At 34.3% G+C, this 17,024-nt stretch overlaps 2 protein-coding genes across 3 annotated transcripts; one reads left to right on the top strand and one right to left on the bottom strand.

Annotated features, from left to right (window-relative positions):
* Window positions 1-2,656: 2,656 nt before the first annotated feature.
* On the bottom strand, window positions 2,657-8,000 carry IRX14-L (Nucleotide-diphospho-sugar transferases superfamily protein). Of its 2 annotated transcripts, XM_022277281.2 has the most exons (4): window positions 7,875-8,000; window positions 6,690-7,791; window positions 5,863-6,402; window positions 2,657-3,236 (listed from the first exon to the last, which is right to left on the bottom strand). In XM_022277281.2, the coding sequence occupies exons 2-4, from the start codon at window positions 7,430-7,432 to the stop codon at window positions 2,999-3,001; spliced, it is 1,521 nt and encodes a 506-aa protein (XP_022132973.2). In that variant the 5' UTR covers window positions 7,433-7,791; window positions 7,875-8,000; the 3' UTR covers window positions 2,657-2,998. The 2 variants fall into 2 exon arrangements, with proteins under 2 accessions (XP_022132973.2, XP_022132975.2); XM_022277283.2 differs by lacking the exon at window positions 7,875-8,000 and having other exon boundaries at window positions 6,690-7,794.
* A 6,363-nt stretch (window positions 8,001-14,363) lies between these two features.
* LOC111005337 (putative WRKY transcription factor 15) lies at window positions 14,364-15,858 on the top strand. Its single transcript, XM_022276804.2, has 3 exons — window positions 14,364-15,244; window positions 15,324-15,449; window positions 15,533-15,858. Exons 1-3 carry the CDS (start codon window positions 14,553-14,555, stop codon window positions 15,690-15,692), a joined length of 978 nt encoding a protein of 325 aa, XP_022132496.1. The 5' UTR covers window positions 14,364-14,552; the 3' UTR covers window positions 15,693-15,858.
* The last annotated feature ends 1,166 nt before the right edge of the window (window positions 15,859-17,024 follow it).

Below are 17,024 nucleotides of genomic sequence, written 5' to 3'. Positions count from 1 at the left end.
TTCTATCTTTTGGAAATTGGAGGGATGGAGGGTGATTATTTAATTTCATGGAATCTGTGTGGAGTGATGGAATAGGTAAAATAGAAAGCGACAGAAAAAAGAAAACTTGATGAAAAAGAATTATATTTTTTGTTTTGGAGTGTGATAGATTCGTGACTATCTCATGGCATAGAATCTCCTCGAATATAGTTATCCAAGAATTAGATATTATACGCTTTGGACATAAGCACCATTTTATTTATTTTTCCTTCAAAATGTCTCATATCAATAGAGATGTTGTCCCTCGCATAAACAATTTCTTTTTATTATTATTATTTAACCAATATGAGACTTTGGTTGCATTTCCAACTAAAAGCTTACCAAAAATGGTAGAATTTTATAAGAAAGGTTAATTATTTTAGGTTATTAAATTAAATTTTAATACTTTTAAGTAAATTACAATTCGTTACTAATAATTATATATTTATATTCTTGATATTCTACGGTTAAATCTTATTTTCGTCTTTCAATTGTTTAAAAATTGTATCACACCTTGATTTTTAGATATACAGTAAAATTAAATCACCTTATCCATATGTGAAAGACAAATAAAGATCAAAATAGTTACTCTTCTAAAGTATAAAGATTAAAATATAACATTTTGAAATTCCATAATAGCAGGACAGAAATAAAAGTATAAAATTAGTATCCTACCTAACCAATTAGATTTAAACATAAGAGTAAGGTGACCATACTCCTCCATGGGAGTGGCCGAGTGATTTGCAATTATTTGAACAAAATAATAGAAAAGCTTAGCAAGTGGGAGTTATGGGTGTGGCTGAGTGAGGCTCAGGCTCAGGCTCAGGCTCAGGCTGAGGGCTGGCTTTTTCTCTGTGCTCAACCAGTAGTAGAACTAGGGGACAAACTTCCATTGATAAAGGAACTTCAAGTGGAAGTTTAATTTGTAAGTGTTTTGTCAATTTCACCCCTCCCCTTTCATTGTCTTAATGCCCAAGTTCTCTCTCCCTCCAAGTGTCAAAATATTCATGCATCCTTTTTTCTACGTTTTTAACTTTCTATGTGCATTTAATTCTTTTTTTTTTTCTTTACACAAAACTAAAGTGCGCCACCACCCACATTATATGTATACATCTGGTATTTCTGTCTCAATCCATTATAAAAGATTGAGTTGAAAATCGGAGAAGAATCTTACTTTTTTATATATAAAAGCCATCAATAAATAGATGAGATGAATAAAGATAATAAAAGTAAGGTTAAGTTATATATTTAAGATCGTGTTTTAAAGTGGTGTTTATTTTACCTTTTTACCTAAAAATAGTTTTTAATAGATCATGACAACCTTTTAATTTTGTATTTAATAGAGTTTCTATTGTTAATCTATTAGTTTAATATTTACGTAGTATGGTAGCTATATTATTAAAACGTGATAGTAGATTTAAGAAATGTTCAAACATTTGATGACGTAAATAGGTGTAAACAAAAAAATTAACCACATAGATCAATAAGGACTATATAGACATAATTTTGAAAAATTTTAACTACCCATTAAAAATTTATTAAAGTACATGAACTAAACGAACAAAAATCTAAAAATATGGAAGAAGTAAACATGTAGTTTAACATAAAAGCAATAGGAATGAAATTTGTAAGTCTTTAGTATTTACGTATTGTATTTTGCAAACTCTACCTTGTTTTTTTATTATTATTATTATTATATAATTATATTGTATTGTATTGAAATATAAGTAGATTTGAAATTGGGAAGGGGAAAAATGGGATTCCAACTTCCAAGTTGGGGGCTGTAGTTTCGGTAGTTAAAAAGATAAACAAAAATAATTTGCAACCGATTGAATGAAATGAGAGCATGGGATAATGTGCCATTTCCCATACACGAGGAGAAGCTCACATCAGATCACCACCACCACCACCACTTCCCATTTCCATTATTATAATTTATCCCCTTTTTATTATTCAAAATTTAACACTACAAATTCATCATTTTAAATCGGAAGTAAAAGGAAATGAGAGGGGATTCGTGAGTGCTGTTCCCGAGACGGTGAGGCAGCGGCCATTCCTTGAACTTGAACCAACCAAAAAAAGACCAATAAAGTTTGAATGAAAGAACAGAGGTGTCTCGGGAATGCAAATTTGAATCTATCTCTGGATTACGCATTCATTCATTCTCTCTCCTCTTTAATATTATCAATATTCATTCATTCCTTTATCTTTCTAAATCTTTTTCTCATACCCCAATTGGAATATCATGTGCCATCCTCTGTCATTCAGCTTTTCTAAATTTAAGTTCCATGAATAAATAACCCAAATTTTGTTGCAAGTCCTCATGGCATTCAAGAAGTTTGCAAGCCATAGTAATCATTAAGAAGCAAGCAAGATTGTTAGGCCATGTTTATTAGTAGGGAACGCTCTGATTTTGCTTAAATTTATTAAACAATAGAGAATGACTTCTTATTTATGATATCATTCTTGTCATCTTGTTTTATTCAGTTTTTTGGTTCCATATTCAATATGTGGAATCACGTGCCTATGTGATTCGCATGATTCTCCAAAAATACAATTCAGAGTTTGATTACATGGTCAATTGGAAATGAAAAGATTCTCAGCAACTTTTCATCCTTTGTTTATGATTAAGCAGAAGAACTCACAACTCCTAATCAGAGCATCGTGTATAAAACTTTGAAAGATATTGAATACAAGCTTTCTGCAGTAGCAGGTACAAATTCCCTTCTCATCACATTAGAGCATCAATCACCCCATAAAGAAAAAAAATATAAAGATTTTAAAAGAAAAAAAAATGTAACTGAGTCTGAAATCAAAACTGAATTCTTTGTATACATGGGCATAGCCCTGCTTGTCTTCACATTCCCATTAAAACCATGAGCCTTTTTATCTGCTTCAAAAATCATGTCTTCCCTGAATTTCCTTATCATCTAAAGCTTTAACGGCAGAAAGTTCATGGATGCCATGGGTTAATATATTTTCAGTTCTCAGAATGTCTCACTGAGCTTTGAGTATCAACCACTTTTGGTTCGTGTCGCTTTCTCTTGCTTCGGGAACTTCTCCGGGATCTGGATGAATGAGTCTTTGCAGGAAGCTTAGCTGTTTCCTCATGGATGCCCATCAGAGCTTTTTCATCCGTAGGGAGTTCGGGAGGAACATCCGGCCATGGTGTTCGTTTTGCAGGTACAGTAATCTCCAAAGGAGGGTCAATTAACCACCTATATGAAATAAAAATGAAAGCATGAAGTGAATATAAAACCCAACATTCAAGCTCGAGGATGAACGAGGGGGTCAAACACCAACTATTAACTTTAGAATCCAAGTAAAACAAACTATGTGAAGAAGATATCACAGACATGTATGCAAATGCAAACACAAAAAAGGAACGGGAAAAGATTAGAAACAAAAAATAAAAAGGGGGTGCCAGAATAAAAAAGTTAGCCAGATATTACCCTGATCCTTCCATACATGAAAATGTATTGAGCCCTTTTTACGAGCTAAATTATAGTGAAGTTGTATATCTCTTACAAATTATAGAGAAAATAGAGATATAACAAGGTAGATTAAAGAGGATTATGCCGCTGAACAGTAAGGGATCACGGCATTTCATAGTCGGAGCGAATACAAACAAGATGATCATTTTATGGCTGACACCTTTTTGTGGCAAGATGACAGAGTAAAGGAATTATCCATAGGTCATTTAAGCAGTAGGGTTGTTATCTAAGTTATTAAAATGTTGGAAACTTAGAAGCAAGTCCAAATATCTGACGAGCCTCGAGTCACAGAAGAGACAAGTGGAAACTGTATTGCAGCCGGACCTCAAATTCCCATGAATGACCCTAGATTCCTAGAGATTAGAGAGTGTTCAATTAGTTTGCGGAATGATGTCCTTCGTCATCAACTGTTCAAGATAGAAACAACACTGAAGTTCCCTGAATCCACATTACCTCTGGAATCTCCTAGAAAGAAGAGGATTCTTGTACTACAATTTTGTAAGGAAATTTTCCAGGAAGAAAAAAAAATTATGTAGGGAACATCTAATTATATTACTAAAAGCTCCAATTAACTCACAAAAATGGGATATATTGTAAATTGATCTTGTTGCAGTGGCACCGAACCGTGACTGCCTAACTGGGATGGAATAGAAATAATATTTTGGGAATACTTCGTCAGATCTTGGATCCTAGAGGTCAAATTCTCAAGTAAAAGTGAATAACAGAAGTGAAAAGAAAAAAAAAAGGTCCCGCGAAACATCTAGAATGCTATAGCAATAGAAATATAAATGGCGAAAGAGAAAATGGGAAAGACCATTTTGACCGTCATAATTAAGCAACAGGTCTTGGAAAAAATAACAGGTTAAGAGAGTAGCGTTGGTTTTTGTTCAATAGGTGTTCGAAATGGTGGTCAAAACTCAAAATAGAGAGAACAATTACTAGGCAAAAAGAATTTCTAGGTGAGAGCTAGCGATTCTTCCACTCTTCACAACGTTTACAATGATAATTAAAGAGTGTAACACGATGGGCCAACTCTTGTACGAGCTTAAACCATGATATATTCGAAAGAGTATAATAACCTCTTATTCAATAGAATGATTAGAAATCTATAAGATTGTGTTCCTAGTTCCTTCCAACACTAGGGCCATCTCGCACACATTGTCAAATGTCGAAAGTTTGATGGGAACACGAGGTGTAGGTTTTGATATCTTAGAAACTAGGATAGTTGTGATATTTCTTAGAGGAACGTTGAAATAAAGTCAATGGAAAAATGGTACATTTTAAAAGTTTATAACATAACATGAAAATCTAAAATAAATCTTCTGGTTGTGAACAAAGTAACATAATAATCTTGTATTCTGTTAGAAACTATTATAATGATATGAACATCTAAAAATTGTATATCGGTTAAATAAACAGATTATAGTACTATGAAACATAAGAATCGTATATTCTGTTAAATAAACGGTATAATGAAAAATGCTCCAAAAATGATTATGACATTGGAAGGTAACCCCCCCCCCCCCCCCCCCCCCCCAAAAAAAACTGATTATGATAATATCATTTTAGACTTCAATGGATCAAGCTCTCCAAAACTGATCTATTTGAATGTCCTCAGAGTCTTTGAATGTCATTGATGCAACACAAAAATTAATTGCAATGATGTGATACAATTTACAGGTTAAATGGAGTGATCAATTTACAGTTTTGCACAGAAGAATTTGTATGACCACCATATGCAGCAGCATATAATATCATTAATAATCACATCAGACTAAAAGCACAGATCAAACCCCCTAAAACTAACACCAAAATCTATAGGCTCCGACATTCAAATAGTTGCCTTTCTAAGGATCTTCAAATGTTCAAGTAAATTAGCCATTCGTAACAGGTATTCGTACGCACCAGACAATTGTAACTTCCATAGCAAAAAAGATATCATGCAGAAACTAAAACTAGAGAGACAGCATAGATAAAACATTAAATCTATAGAGAAGTTGCAGAAAAAAAAACGAAGTGCATCATGACCAGTGAAGATCTCAAAACCACTTGAGATGTCGAAACATGACTTGGAGAGGTGATCAAGGCATCCTTAGGGCTATATAACACATTAAGGTAAAGGATCACGCACTGACAATCTCAACATGCATGGTTAGCAGAGATGCCTGTTTGGTAATTGCATCTCCCGAGTGAGTGACACGAGATCAAGCCATTTTTAGATGTTTCAAAAGTTTTAAATTTCAATTCACGTTGTCTGTTGTTTAGGCATATATCTAACACAGGTAGATGAATTCCATGTAAGTAATAGGGAGGAGAGCATCAAATAAAGACGAGAAGAAAAGGTACTAACCCGTGAGGAAATTTGCTATCGAAACGAGCTTCAACTCTGAGCCACCAGAGTAAAACTTGGCGGCCACAACTTCCGAGCGGCTCAACCATTGATGTATCCTTCAAAAGAAACAGTGGACTCTCTAAATCATCATCACCAACATTCAATGTATCAAACTCATTGACCCATTCTGGCTTATCTTCTGCATCTTTCCATAGCAACTTGGAATTCAACACAAACCCAGACCACTCAAGCTTCCTCGGAAGAACTGATGTCTTGTCACCAATGAATTTAGCACTCTTTCCAGCATATGGAAGTGCATTGAAGGTGTGCCAACCAACCAACTTATTGGAAGAATTGCAAGCAGGACCCTGAGCAGGGATTGGTGGGCTCTCCACCTCCTGTGGGGACTCATCTTGTTTATCAGACTGAACAATGATTCCAACAGAAAGAGCACCAAACCACTTTACATTCTGGAGCTCGTCAAAAAACTCCATACTATGCATATTACTGTCATCCACAAATATCACAGTTCCATCCAGCATCCTTTTGCTCACAATTCTGCATCATTTCATACCTACATAATCAAATTCGTATTCTAAAACTAACCTAAAATGCTCAGTAATATTAAGAGAAAAATGGGGAATTAGAGATAAAAAAGTATGCACAATCTCTGATCTTTTTACTTTATTTGCCCCACCATTAATAGCTTACTAACTAAATCATATACAGTAAAATCGTACTCGAGAACTCAGCTTTGTTTCGAAAGAAACAGGAGCGTCTAACTAACTTCTTAATTCTTCTAAAAACAAGCAAGCAATCGAAAAAGGCAGGTATGGAAAAATAACCTCAAGGCATGAAGCCTCATCTGAGCCTCCATTCGATGCCTACCCTCCCAAGAAGTTGGCATCCGCTGATTGAAACCAACGTGGATAGTCTGCAGCCCAGACTTGGCAAGAATTGAAGCAGTATCGTTGGTGACTCCACCGGCCTCCACCGCGATCCAGACAATCTCGTAAGGGGCCAACATCAACGAGTGCATAACACCAGTCATGTGGAGCGCCTGGAAAGTGCGCACATAAGTTGGCGTTACAGCAATTATCTTTCGAGGATTCTTGACTCCGAATTGACGCCTCTGCTCCCTCTGAACCGTCTCAATTATTTGGTGAGCCTTCATGACTTCAGTAGGGTCTGGATGCGGCCACGGCCGGATTCGGATCCCGTGCCTCCCCACGACCACGCGGCTACTCGAACTGGCAATGGTCGTAGGCGTCGTCTTATTCACAGGAATTTCAAGATTTACAGTCGGATTTGGAAGCGAAGTAGAGTGAATGTTCAGGTCAGCGGCGGATCGAAAAGGAGTCAAATAGATGTTAGTGGTCGTGGAAGTAGAAACGAAAAGGAAAAAGACGAGACGAGAGAAGCGAAATCCAAGCACAAGACTGATGAGGCAACAAAGTCCATGGAGAATCAGCCAGAAAATACCCGCCGGCGACTTGATTGGACTATCCGCCGATGAATCCAACGGCGATCCCCTGAAGCTATTGGCCCGGCGGGCAGCATAGGTCTGCTGCAATGCAGAAAGCTTCATTCTGCGCCTGCCCCACTAACCCCCCTCGGCTCCAGCAGAAGGAAGATGGGGTTGGGTCCGAAGAACTGGACAAATCGCGAAAAGGGGCTATTTCTGAAGTTGCTTTAAAGTTCAGATTCGATTTGGCTTGTAAAGATAGCAAGAGACATGGGAGAGGAAGAGAGGTTGGAGAATTGGAATGGTGGTGGGTTGGAGGAAGGCAGCTTAAGGCTTAAGGGGGTTGATTACTGATTAGGGGTGAATTACTTTGAGTTGAAGAATGAAAAGCTTTCAATAATGTCTCTGTCTGAGTCTACACCCGCGGTGAAGAAGGCGATATTAGGCCAATATGAAGGGGCCCCAGATGCTCGACGAAATGCCTGAAAGGGACAGCAATAGGAAATATGTTAGAAAATGTGAAGAAATTAAACATAGACAAAGAGCTTGCTCAAGCAAAAGCAACCATGGCCGTAGTTGGTTGTTGAAGCCGGATTAGAACAGTAGAATTCAACGCATAGCTTTCCAACCAGTGGTTGACAGGTTGAGACCTCTTTTCTTGAGTTGATACCCACCGCTCTCGCTCTCGCTCTCGGAATTAAAAATTCCCTTCTTACCTTCCAACCAAGATTTGGACTTTGGAGTAAGAATTGAATTTGTAGTTCTAGTTCTTGCTACTTACGAGCTTCGGCAAATTTCACCCGAAATGATTACTCACTCAAACCATGAAAATCGTAAAAATTAATCGCGGTTGTTTCTTTAAATGTTTTAAACTTGCTTTACTCTCGTTACTTGTTGTCTCATTTCACTCTCGTGACTAATGTTAGGTGTTTCTTAGCTTGATTCATTAAAATAATAATAATAATAATAATAAATTAAATTAGTTGAAGAAGCTTTCGAGATTTGTTTAATAAACACAATGAACACTTTATTACCGGTTGATAATACAAAGAACGTAACAAACACAAAAAAAAAAAAGGGTATAATTTTTATTTTAAGCCTTTTATTTCATTAACTCCTACTTTAAACTTAAATACATATTTTAATAGTTACCTTAAATTTAAAAAAGTATTGTAATATTTACTTTTAAATTTTAATAATTGTAATAATTTTTACCTTCTGAACAACCGTATAAAAATAAGTATTCTCATGTATATTTATGAATTGCAAAATATATGTCTAGTAAAAAATTAACAAAATTTTAGAAAAATGATACTAGAGTTGATTTTTTATATTGAAATTTGAGAGTACGAATGAATAAATAGTAGTATTGAAATGAACAGCGATGGAGAATGTAGTACAAAAGCACAAGAATTGTGATATCTAGAAGCCAACCAAAATGGTAATTTAGGAAAAATTAGAAGCAATCAATTCACAAATCATTTTTCTTATATTTGAAGCAATTTCTTAAAAGGTATGAGACTTTGGCAATTGTGATCAATGCGAGAGATCCGAAACCACAAACCCACCAATATTAAAAAAGTGGCCAAAATAAAACAAACGGGTTTTGGTAAAACCATTACATCAATTCAATTGCCTTTTTGTTTCCTTTGAAGTGAGGCAACCAAAATCCATGCGATTTATTATGCATTCATTCATTACCTTTTACCCCTCTCCCTATAATAATAAAAACAAAATAACAAAAGGAGAATTAAATTTAGTTCAAACCATCATTATTTTCTAATCAAATGGAGTGACATTTTTTTCATCATCAATTAGAATTTCGAATTTTCACTCCCAAATGATGTTGAACTAAAAAAACAATTCAAGGATATTATAGCTTCTTATATTATATTTTGAATTACCAAATAAATTCATGTCCAATTCATAAAAATGATTGAAATTATACTGTAGAATCTATTTTCACCCAAATCGGTCTAATGCTCCGTTCTTTTGTCAGCAGTAAACCTTATTTTTACAGCAAAAATTACTTAACTAGCTAATGCAGTAAAAGGGCATATTACATATGACATAAGTTTGTTTTTATCCAGTTTCGAAACAATTGAATGAGTTGCCAAAGTTTAATTCAATTATTTTCTGTTAAGTAATTATCAAGCGAGAGTTATGTATATATAAGAGGCTTGTATTATGAGAATTTATTGCCGATGAAAATAAAATAATTCACAATTTTGTGAATTAAACATAGAATATAGTTCAATTGATTAAAATACTTAAATCAAAACTAAAACAGAAAGAGAATATAAGAGAGAGAGTATACCTCTAAAAAGAATTGTTGGGGCGGATAGATAGGCCCGAAAGCGGGCCAAGCCTCAGAACTTCGGGCTATGAAATTGATGTGGGACTATTAGGTCGACCCAACCCACTTTTTGGGGCCTATAAAATAGGTTTTTTTTAATTAAAAGTTGATGTTATTGTGTTTATTATTCTAGTGTAAAAGCTAATGGTTTGAATATTTTATTATACATCACTTGCATCAAAATTGAGAAAAGCTATGTTAACGTGTATTCAATAATCACGTAAAGAATAGAAGCGAAATAGAAGATTTTAAATTATAGCAATCAAATTAAAAATACGAATAAAGTTTAGAATCAAAACTACCCTGTCAAAGCGAGCATAGCTTAGCGGTAATTGGCATATACCTTCAAACAAAAGGTTACGAGTTCGAATTCATTCCTTGACATGTTATACTCAAAAAAAAAAATGACGTTTTTTTTAGTACAATAAATATGGGGTGGGAAGATTTGAATTTCAACCTTAAATGAGCTGTAGACATCTACAATTGATATATATTACATGTTAATAGAGGGCTAGATTTTTATTAAAAAAAAAAAGTTATTCTCATCAATAAAAACCATTTACACAATTTGCAGAAAATAGAGAATTTTTCCAAATAACGATTTCCTTATAATTCAAATATCTAAATTAGCGTTAGTATCTCAACTTAAATATTAATTGTAATAAAAAATATAAATGGTAAAGTTTTACTAAATGTTCATATAAACGTTAAAGAAAATTCTTACCGCACATCTAAATTTAAAATTGAATTATCAATATTAAGAAACTAATATTTGAAAAGATGAAACAATTAAATATTTTCAAATATAGAAACTTTTTTTATGAATAAAACAAAATAGTCCATTCATAACTATTATATTTAACTATTAGAATAATATTTGTACTAGAAAAAAACTATTGGAATTATATTAAGATTAAATATAATGACAATTTTTTATTAACAAAATTAACGGATGTGGGGCATTTTTTACTTACAATATTAGAAAAAGATTGTATTAAAATTCATGGGTTATACTTTTCTAACAATATTGTTATCAATGCATGTAGGATTTCAAAATATCAAAATAAATTACAAATTGCTATTACTACTAATAGGGTTATAAATTATGGTCCCAAGGATAGTTTGGAGCTCAAGAAATATTGTCTTCGATTCAAATCACACGGAGCGGAGCGCCCTTTACTTGACATAACAATACTTATTTTATTTTAATTAATTATTCTTAAAAGGAATTTTTTTTAAGAAAAAATTTGTGGGATCTGCAATAAATTGTTCATGATTAAAATTTATATTTTTCCAATAAATATTAATACTATTCAATTTTCCCTGGTGTGTTAAGTAAATCATTTATTTATAAACCAAACTTTTTTTAGTAGTGAAGATTCTTAATCATAAATTTTTTTAACTAATAATAAAAAAAAACTAGATATTTATATATTGTTTTAGTCAAATAACATAACTAGATAAGTACCCAACCCACTAGCATAATATTATGAGATAAATCCTAATATTACTAAAATAACATATAATATTTCAATTTATTTTTATATTTATGATATTCAAGTTCATAAAGAATCTCTCCTTTGTTTCCGCATTTTATTATAATAGCTTACCAAAATTTCCCATTTATTTTATATCTTGAAGATAACTAATAGACATGTTAAATTTTTAGTTAATTTTTGTCCTCATAATTTCCTAATTTTGCCCCCAGCCCGCCATCTTTAGGTCCTTAGCTATATTTTATATGAGAGAGAGAGAGGAAAAAGAAAGAAGAAGAAGAAGAAGAAGAAGAAGAAACTATTGTAAATGAAATGAACAATTCTTGAGAGTGAATTTAATGTTTTGTCAACATTTTTCCACTTGATGTTACATCCACTACCAGATGGTCCACACAACTTTTGTAGCTCCCTATTCTAAATTTGTCTCGATTTACTTTAATGTTCTACATTTACTATATTTATTTTATTGATTGAACAGATTTTATACAATTTCTTTTAGTAACAGAAGTGAGCAAATTATTTAAAACCCCATTTACATAGATCTCATTGTATATTATACTTACTCTAAAATCAAATAACAAAACATCTCATCAGTCATTTAAATTTGTTGGGTTTGTTTCTATTTGTTTTTTTTTTTAATTGAAATTTATTGGGTATCTTTTCAAGACCATGTCCGATTGCCAAGTTTAAAAACTAATTAATTTTACGAATGAAAATTTGATAAAATATATTTTAATATGTCTATCAACTAAATATAAGAGATGTATCGTTTGGGTGATTATGTTCAAGAAAGACATGCTCGTAGTAGTTACAGAAATAAAGTCTAACGATCTCAATTTTAGTTATATATTGTATTTGAAGGTAAATATCAATCTAAAGTCCAACACATTATCTTAAAATAAAATTATAATATTAGAAAATAGAGTTTAGACATTTTTGCAACTTTTTCTCTCAATCTATGTGAAGACTTAGTTTATACAAAGAGTTAGAGTAAAAAATGGAGAGGGAATGTCCACTCCTCTCGTTATTCTTCTGTTGGAGACTGCGTTTTCTCTCAAACCTTTAATTGAGTTAAATTGTAATTTTTAATGGTCTTATTTATTTTTAATGCAGTTTTGTTTTTTTGTAAATAATAAAATTATAATATTTTAATGAGCTGTTCTGTGCTCTGAGAACCTCGTTATTTTTTAGGGGTGAAGGTTTAAATATTCACCCGAAATTATTGAATTAAAAAAAAGGCAAAATATATATTGATTTGTCCGGAATAACAAAATTAAAAATAGTAGAAAATGGATTATTATGGAGTAGGGAAACACAAAAGTCAACTGGAGGGTGCTGTATTTGAGAGGGGGGTGGGATCGAGTGATCACTCGTGGCCACATTTAAAAGTGGTCAAAGATCAAACGGCTGCAATCACATCTTTGACCTAATCACTATCTTTTGTCCTTCTGTTCTTTCCCATCTAGATTCTAGACCAGATTAACTTTTGTGGCCCCCACTTAAACTGCAGGTCAAGCTTCTCGACATCCAGCATCGGATTCCGAGTCTATTTTTTTCTTTTTCTTTTTTCTTTCAATTTATTTTTCTGCACGTTCATCAATAATTTTGTCACTTTTCTTTTTCACCATTACACATCTTTAAATCTTAGTTAATATTTTTAAAATATTTTATTTCGTAAATTGTAAATATGGTTTCTTTTAATGTCTAGTTAAATCGTGATTTTGACAACTTTTGAGCTTAGATCCGATATTTAACTTTCGGCATTGACACGATTTATCAAATCATTACCAAATCTATAAAACGAACAATAGTATTAGTTGCTATTTTAAATAAACATGCTTGTATTTTGATCAAAATTTTCTTTGACGAAAAAGAAAATGGTGTTACTGAAGTTTTATTTTCCATAAATAAAAACAAAAACATTAGCTATTAAATTCATACTCTTAGTCTTAGATTTGTATGAAAGTTGAAAAAATAATTTAGAGTATTGACAACAAGAGTGATGTGATATCAATTATGGTCTTCGACTTTGTTGGAATTTTTTGTTCCTATCCCATCGTAATGGGGAATGAATTAATTAAATAATTTGGGATTACAGTTTATCGATAAAATTAATTTTTTAATTTTTTGAGAAACATAAGGACGAAATGGGGTGAGGATAAGTAATTTACTTAATCATCTAAATATTAAGATAAATATTTTCTACGTCTCGACTCTATTCATAGTCAATCCGATTCAAATCTTGTCTATTAGTCAACAGCCGACGATGCATGTCACGTGTTCAATGGGGAGTGAGCTAAGTAAACAAAATGACAAAACTGTCCCTCTAATTTGAAGAAAATGACCATCTTATTTACGTGGCTTCATTTATATTTTACATTATATATATATATATATATAAAAGGGAAAACGACCATATGCATGTTGACTGCTTTGTTTGTTTAAATGAAATATTGAAAATATTTAGAGGAACATTCAGAAAAGTATAGAAACAATTTAAAAAATTAATCTTACCAGTGAAATACAGTTAAGTTGGTATAACTCTTGAGTAGTTCAAAAATGGAACTAGGCGAAGTTGTGACAGCAGCTTCCAAAATCTTTATGCTGACAATTGTAGGACATAACTCGATTTTAATCCTAATTCGGCACTACGGAACCCTCATTTGAAGAGTAATAAGGTCTTTTAGTATATAATTGGATTGAATTTGTTGTCTTCGTCCTAATGTTATTGATCAGCAGTCTTGTTACTCTTCTTAACCTCATCTTCTCTACATTCTTGTTGATGTATCTTATGGTGTTTGGTATGGTTCGCATTCTATTTTGTACGAATGCGAATTGCTATCATTTAAGAGGATATGATAAATGAGTTGTTATTGTTGTCTTAATAGTAGGAGAGTTTGTGCTCTTGCTCTAGCAATGTAGAGAATTATAATCATCATATATTCGGTTAAGGTTTTCTTTTCCATCTTTCTTAATAGAAGATATAAAATAACAAGTGACTAAATCAAGTTTAGAGTTTGAATGGATGAAATTATTAGGCTAGGATTTGAAATAAGTGAAATTAAGGGATGTATAAATTTATCTTTTAGGAAAAATGAAAAATGTTAGGATTCGAGAACAAAGTCCCGTAGGCCGTAGCGTGAGAGGTGAGTGGAAACAGAGGTGTATTAGAGTTTAATGGCCGAATTTGATAAACCATTTTGACCAGAGACACCCCCGGCCCCCCATTTCTGTGTCTCTCTCTTCCTTTATCAATCCAACGTTACTCTGAGTCTGCTCTAATTCTAATTTGTTTACTTTTACACACACACCAGCTTCCCTCCTTTTTCTCTTTCTCCCGTTCTTTTTTTTTTCTCTCTCACGATCCCAAGTCTTTGATGGGTTTGTAGATATGGCCGTCCAGCTCATGAACACGCAGCCGCAGCCTCAACCCCAGCCCCACTACTGTGTCTCCACTTCCACTTCCACTGCCCGGAAAATGGAAGCCCACGCAGTCCAAGAAGCCGCCTCCGGCCTCGAAAGCGTCGAGAAGCTCATCCGCCTGCTCTCCAACGCCCACCAACACAACTCCTCCTTACCCAATTCCAACTCCAATTCTACCCTCGATATCCCCACCCACATCGACAACGACTGCCGCGCCGCCGCCGATGCCGCCGTCTCCAAGTTCAAGAAAGTCATCTCTCTTCTCGCCCGCAATCGCCTCGGTCACGCACGCTTCAGAAGAGCGCCTCTCCCTCAAGTCCGCTACGTGACCCCGATCCAGCAGATCCCGCCCCACCACCCCCGCGCCGCCGCCGATGTCGATAACAAGGACGACCCTTTCACTACCACTCTTAATTTCTCCTATTCATCGCCCCGTGGCTCCTTCATCTCCTCGTTGACCGCCGACGCCGAAGCCGACACCAAGCTTCAGCCCTCCTCCTCCTCCTCCGCCTTCCAGATCACTAACCTCTCCCAGGTCTCCTCCGCCGGAAAACCCCCCCTCTCTACTTCTTCGCTCAAGAGGAAGTGCAGCTCCGATAACTTGGGATCCGGCAAGTGCGGTGGCTCTTCCGCCGGCCGATGCCACTGTTCGAAGAAAAGGTCCCCTTCTCTTTCTCTCATTCATTTGATTTATAGAATTTTGATTAATTAAAATAAAATCGGAAATTTGGATGGGCAGAAAACTGAGGTTGAAGAGGGTGGTTAGAGTTCCGGCGATAAGCTTGAAAATGGCGGACATCCCACCGGACGATTATTCGTGGAGAAAATATGGTCAAAAGCCGATTAAAGGGTCTCCACATCCGAGGTACATTTTTGCATTTTGTTGACTTTTTCAAACTCCTTCGACTCGCTGAGTGGGTGACACAACAATAACTCGGTTCGAAACAGAGGTTATTACAAGTGTAGCAGCGTGAGAGGGTGCCCAGCCCGGAAACACGTAGAACGGGCCGTAGACGATCCGGCGATGCTAGTGGTGACCTACGAAGGAGAACACAATCACACTCTGTCTGCGCCCGAAACCGCTAATCTCATCCTAGAGTCCTCCTAGGCTATCGTCATCTCGAAGGAGATCGGAGGGTCAGTTTTTTTCCACGTTATTTATCAAATATATTTAATGGATTTTCTCTCCCTCTTTTCTTGAACGATGTGAATTTGTCTATTATTAATATTTTATTTAAAGAAAAAGCAAGGAAAGGATTGTGGATTTGGTATTAGTTGGACGCCTTTTTCCTTTTTCTTCATTTTGATTTTTTGTTTTCCTTTTTCCTTTTCCACGCCGACTAATTCCTACTTAACCCTTTCTTTTTTTTTTGTTAATTCATTTCTATATATTCACAAATTTATTGTGTAGGAAATGGAATTAGATAAAAAATTATGGATGATTAACATTAGTAAACGTGACATGTAATTAATTAAGTTAAGTTGTATGTGAGTAGATAATATTTGTAAGATGTGGGATGGCAGGTTATATTATTGTAGGTAAAAAAATAAAGTGGAGAGAGAAGAAATAAAAGTGGATGGGTCAAAGAAGTTGAAACAAGTGGACCTGGATGTGATGTCGTCCTTCGTTGACTAAAAACCATATTACATGGGACCCTCTCTTTTTACTCTCCACACAAATTTAAATTAAATTCTGAGAGCGCTTTAAGATTTTGACCCATGGTTTCCCCTTTATTCCAATTATAAATTAATGCACATCTATTTAACCAGAATACAAACCGAATTATTATTTTGATTTCCTTTTGTTACAGAAGTAGAGTTAAATCTAAAAAGATGATGAGCTGTCGTTAATTAACTAAAGAACTTTATATCCTTTTATCGTACAAAAGTTCCCGACAGTTTTCTCAAAACATTATTTGAAAATGTAAGATTATAAGTATAACCCATTATTTAAAAAAGAAGATTTTATTTTTATTTTTCTTAAATATCATTCCATTAAAACTGGGGAGCTGGAGAGACATGGTTTGGTTGGCGTGGAAGAAATGGTGGGCAAAAGTCAAAATGGGTGGGTGAGAGAATTGATAAGTATTAGAAAATGTGGGGGCCATTTGGATGGGTTTGTTTATTACAGCTTTGCCTTGCCTTCGTCTCAACGTCAACTTTCCTCTGAATTTTGGTCCCCCGTTTTATTTTTCCTTCCACACTCCCATCATTCAGTTCAAACTTCTCCAGCGATCATAAAATCCAATTTCTCTACCTTCATTTCAAATCACCATCAATTCATCACAATTAAGTAACCAGAGAGAATAAAATGTGTTAAGTTCATGAGTTCAAAGATTTCAAAAGAAAATGAGCTATGTCTACGTCTACGTGAGCTGTTAAATTTCGCCTCTATTTAAAATGATTGAATTTATTTGTCTTTCGTTCCAAACCAACGATA

This window comes from Momordica charantia, assembly GCF_013281855.1.
Source record: "Momordica charantia cultivar OHB3-1 chromosome 1 unlocalized genomic scaffold, Mcharantia_2.0 BLBB01000001.1, whole genome shotgun sequence".
NCBI lineage: Eukaryota > Viridiplantae > Streptophyta > Magnoliopsida > Cucurbitales > Cucurbitaceae > Momordica > Momordica charantia.
The sequence above is the reverse complement of the archived record's forward strand: the minus strand, read 5'-3'. Positions and strand labels throughout refer to the sequence as shown.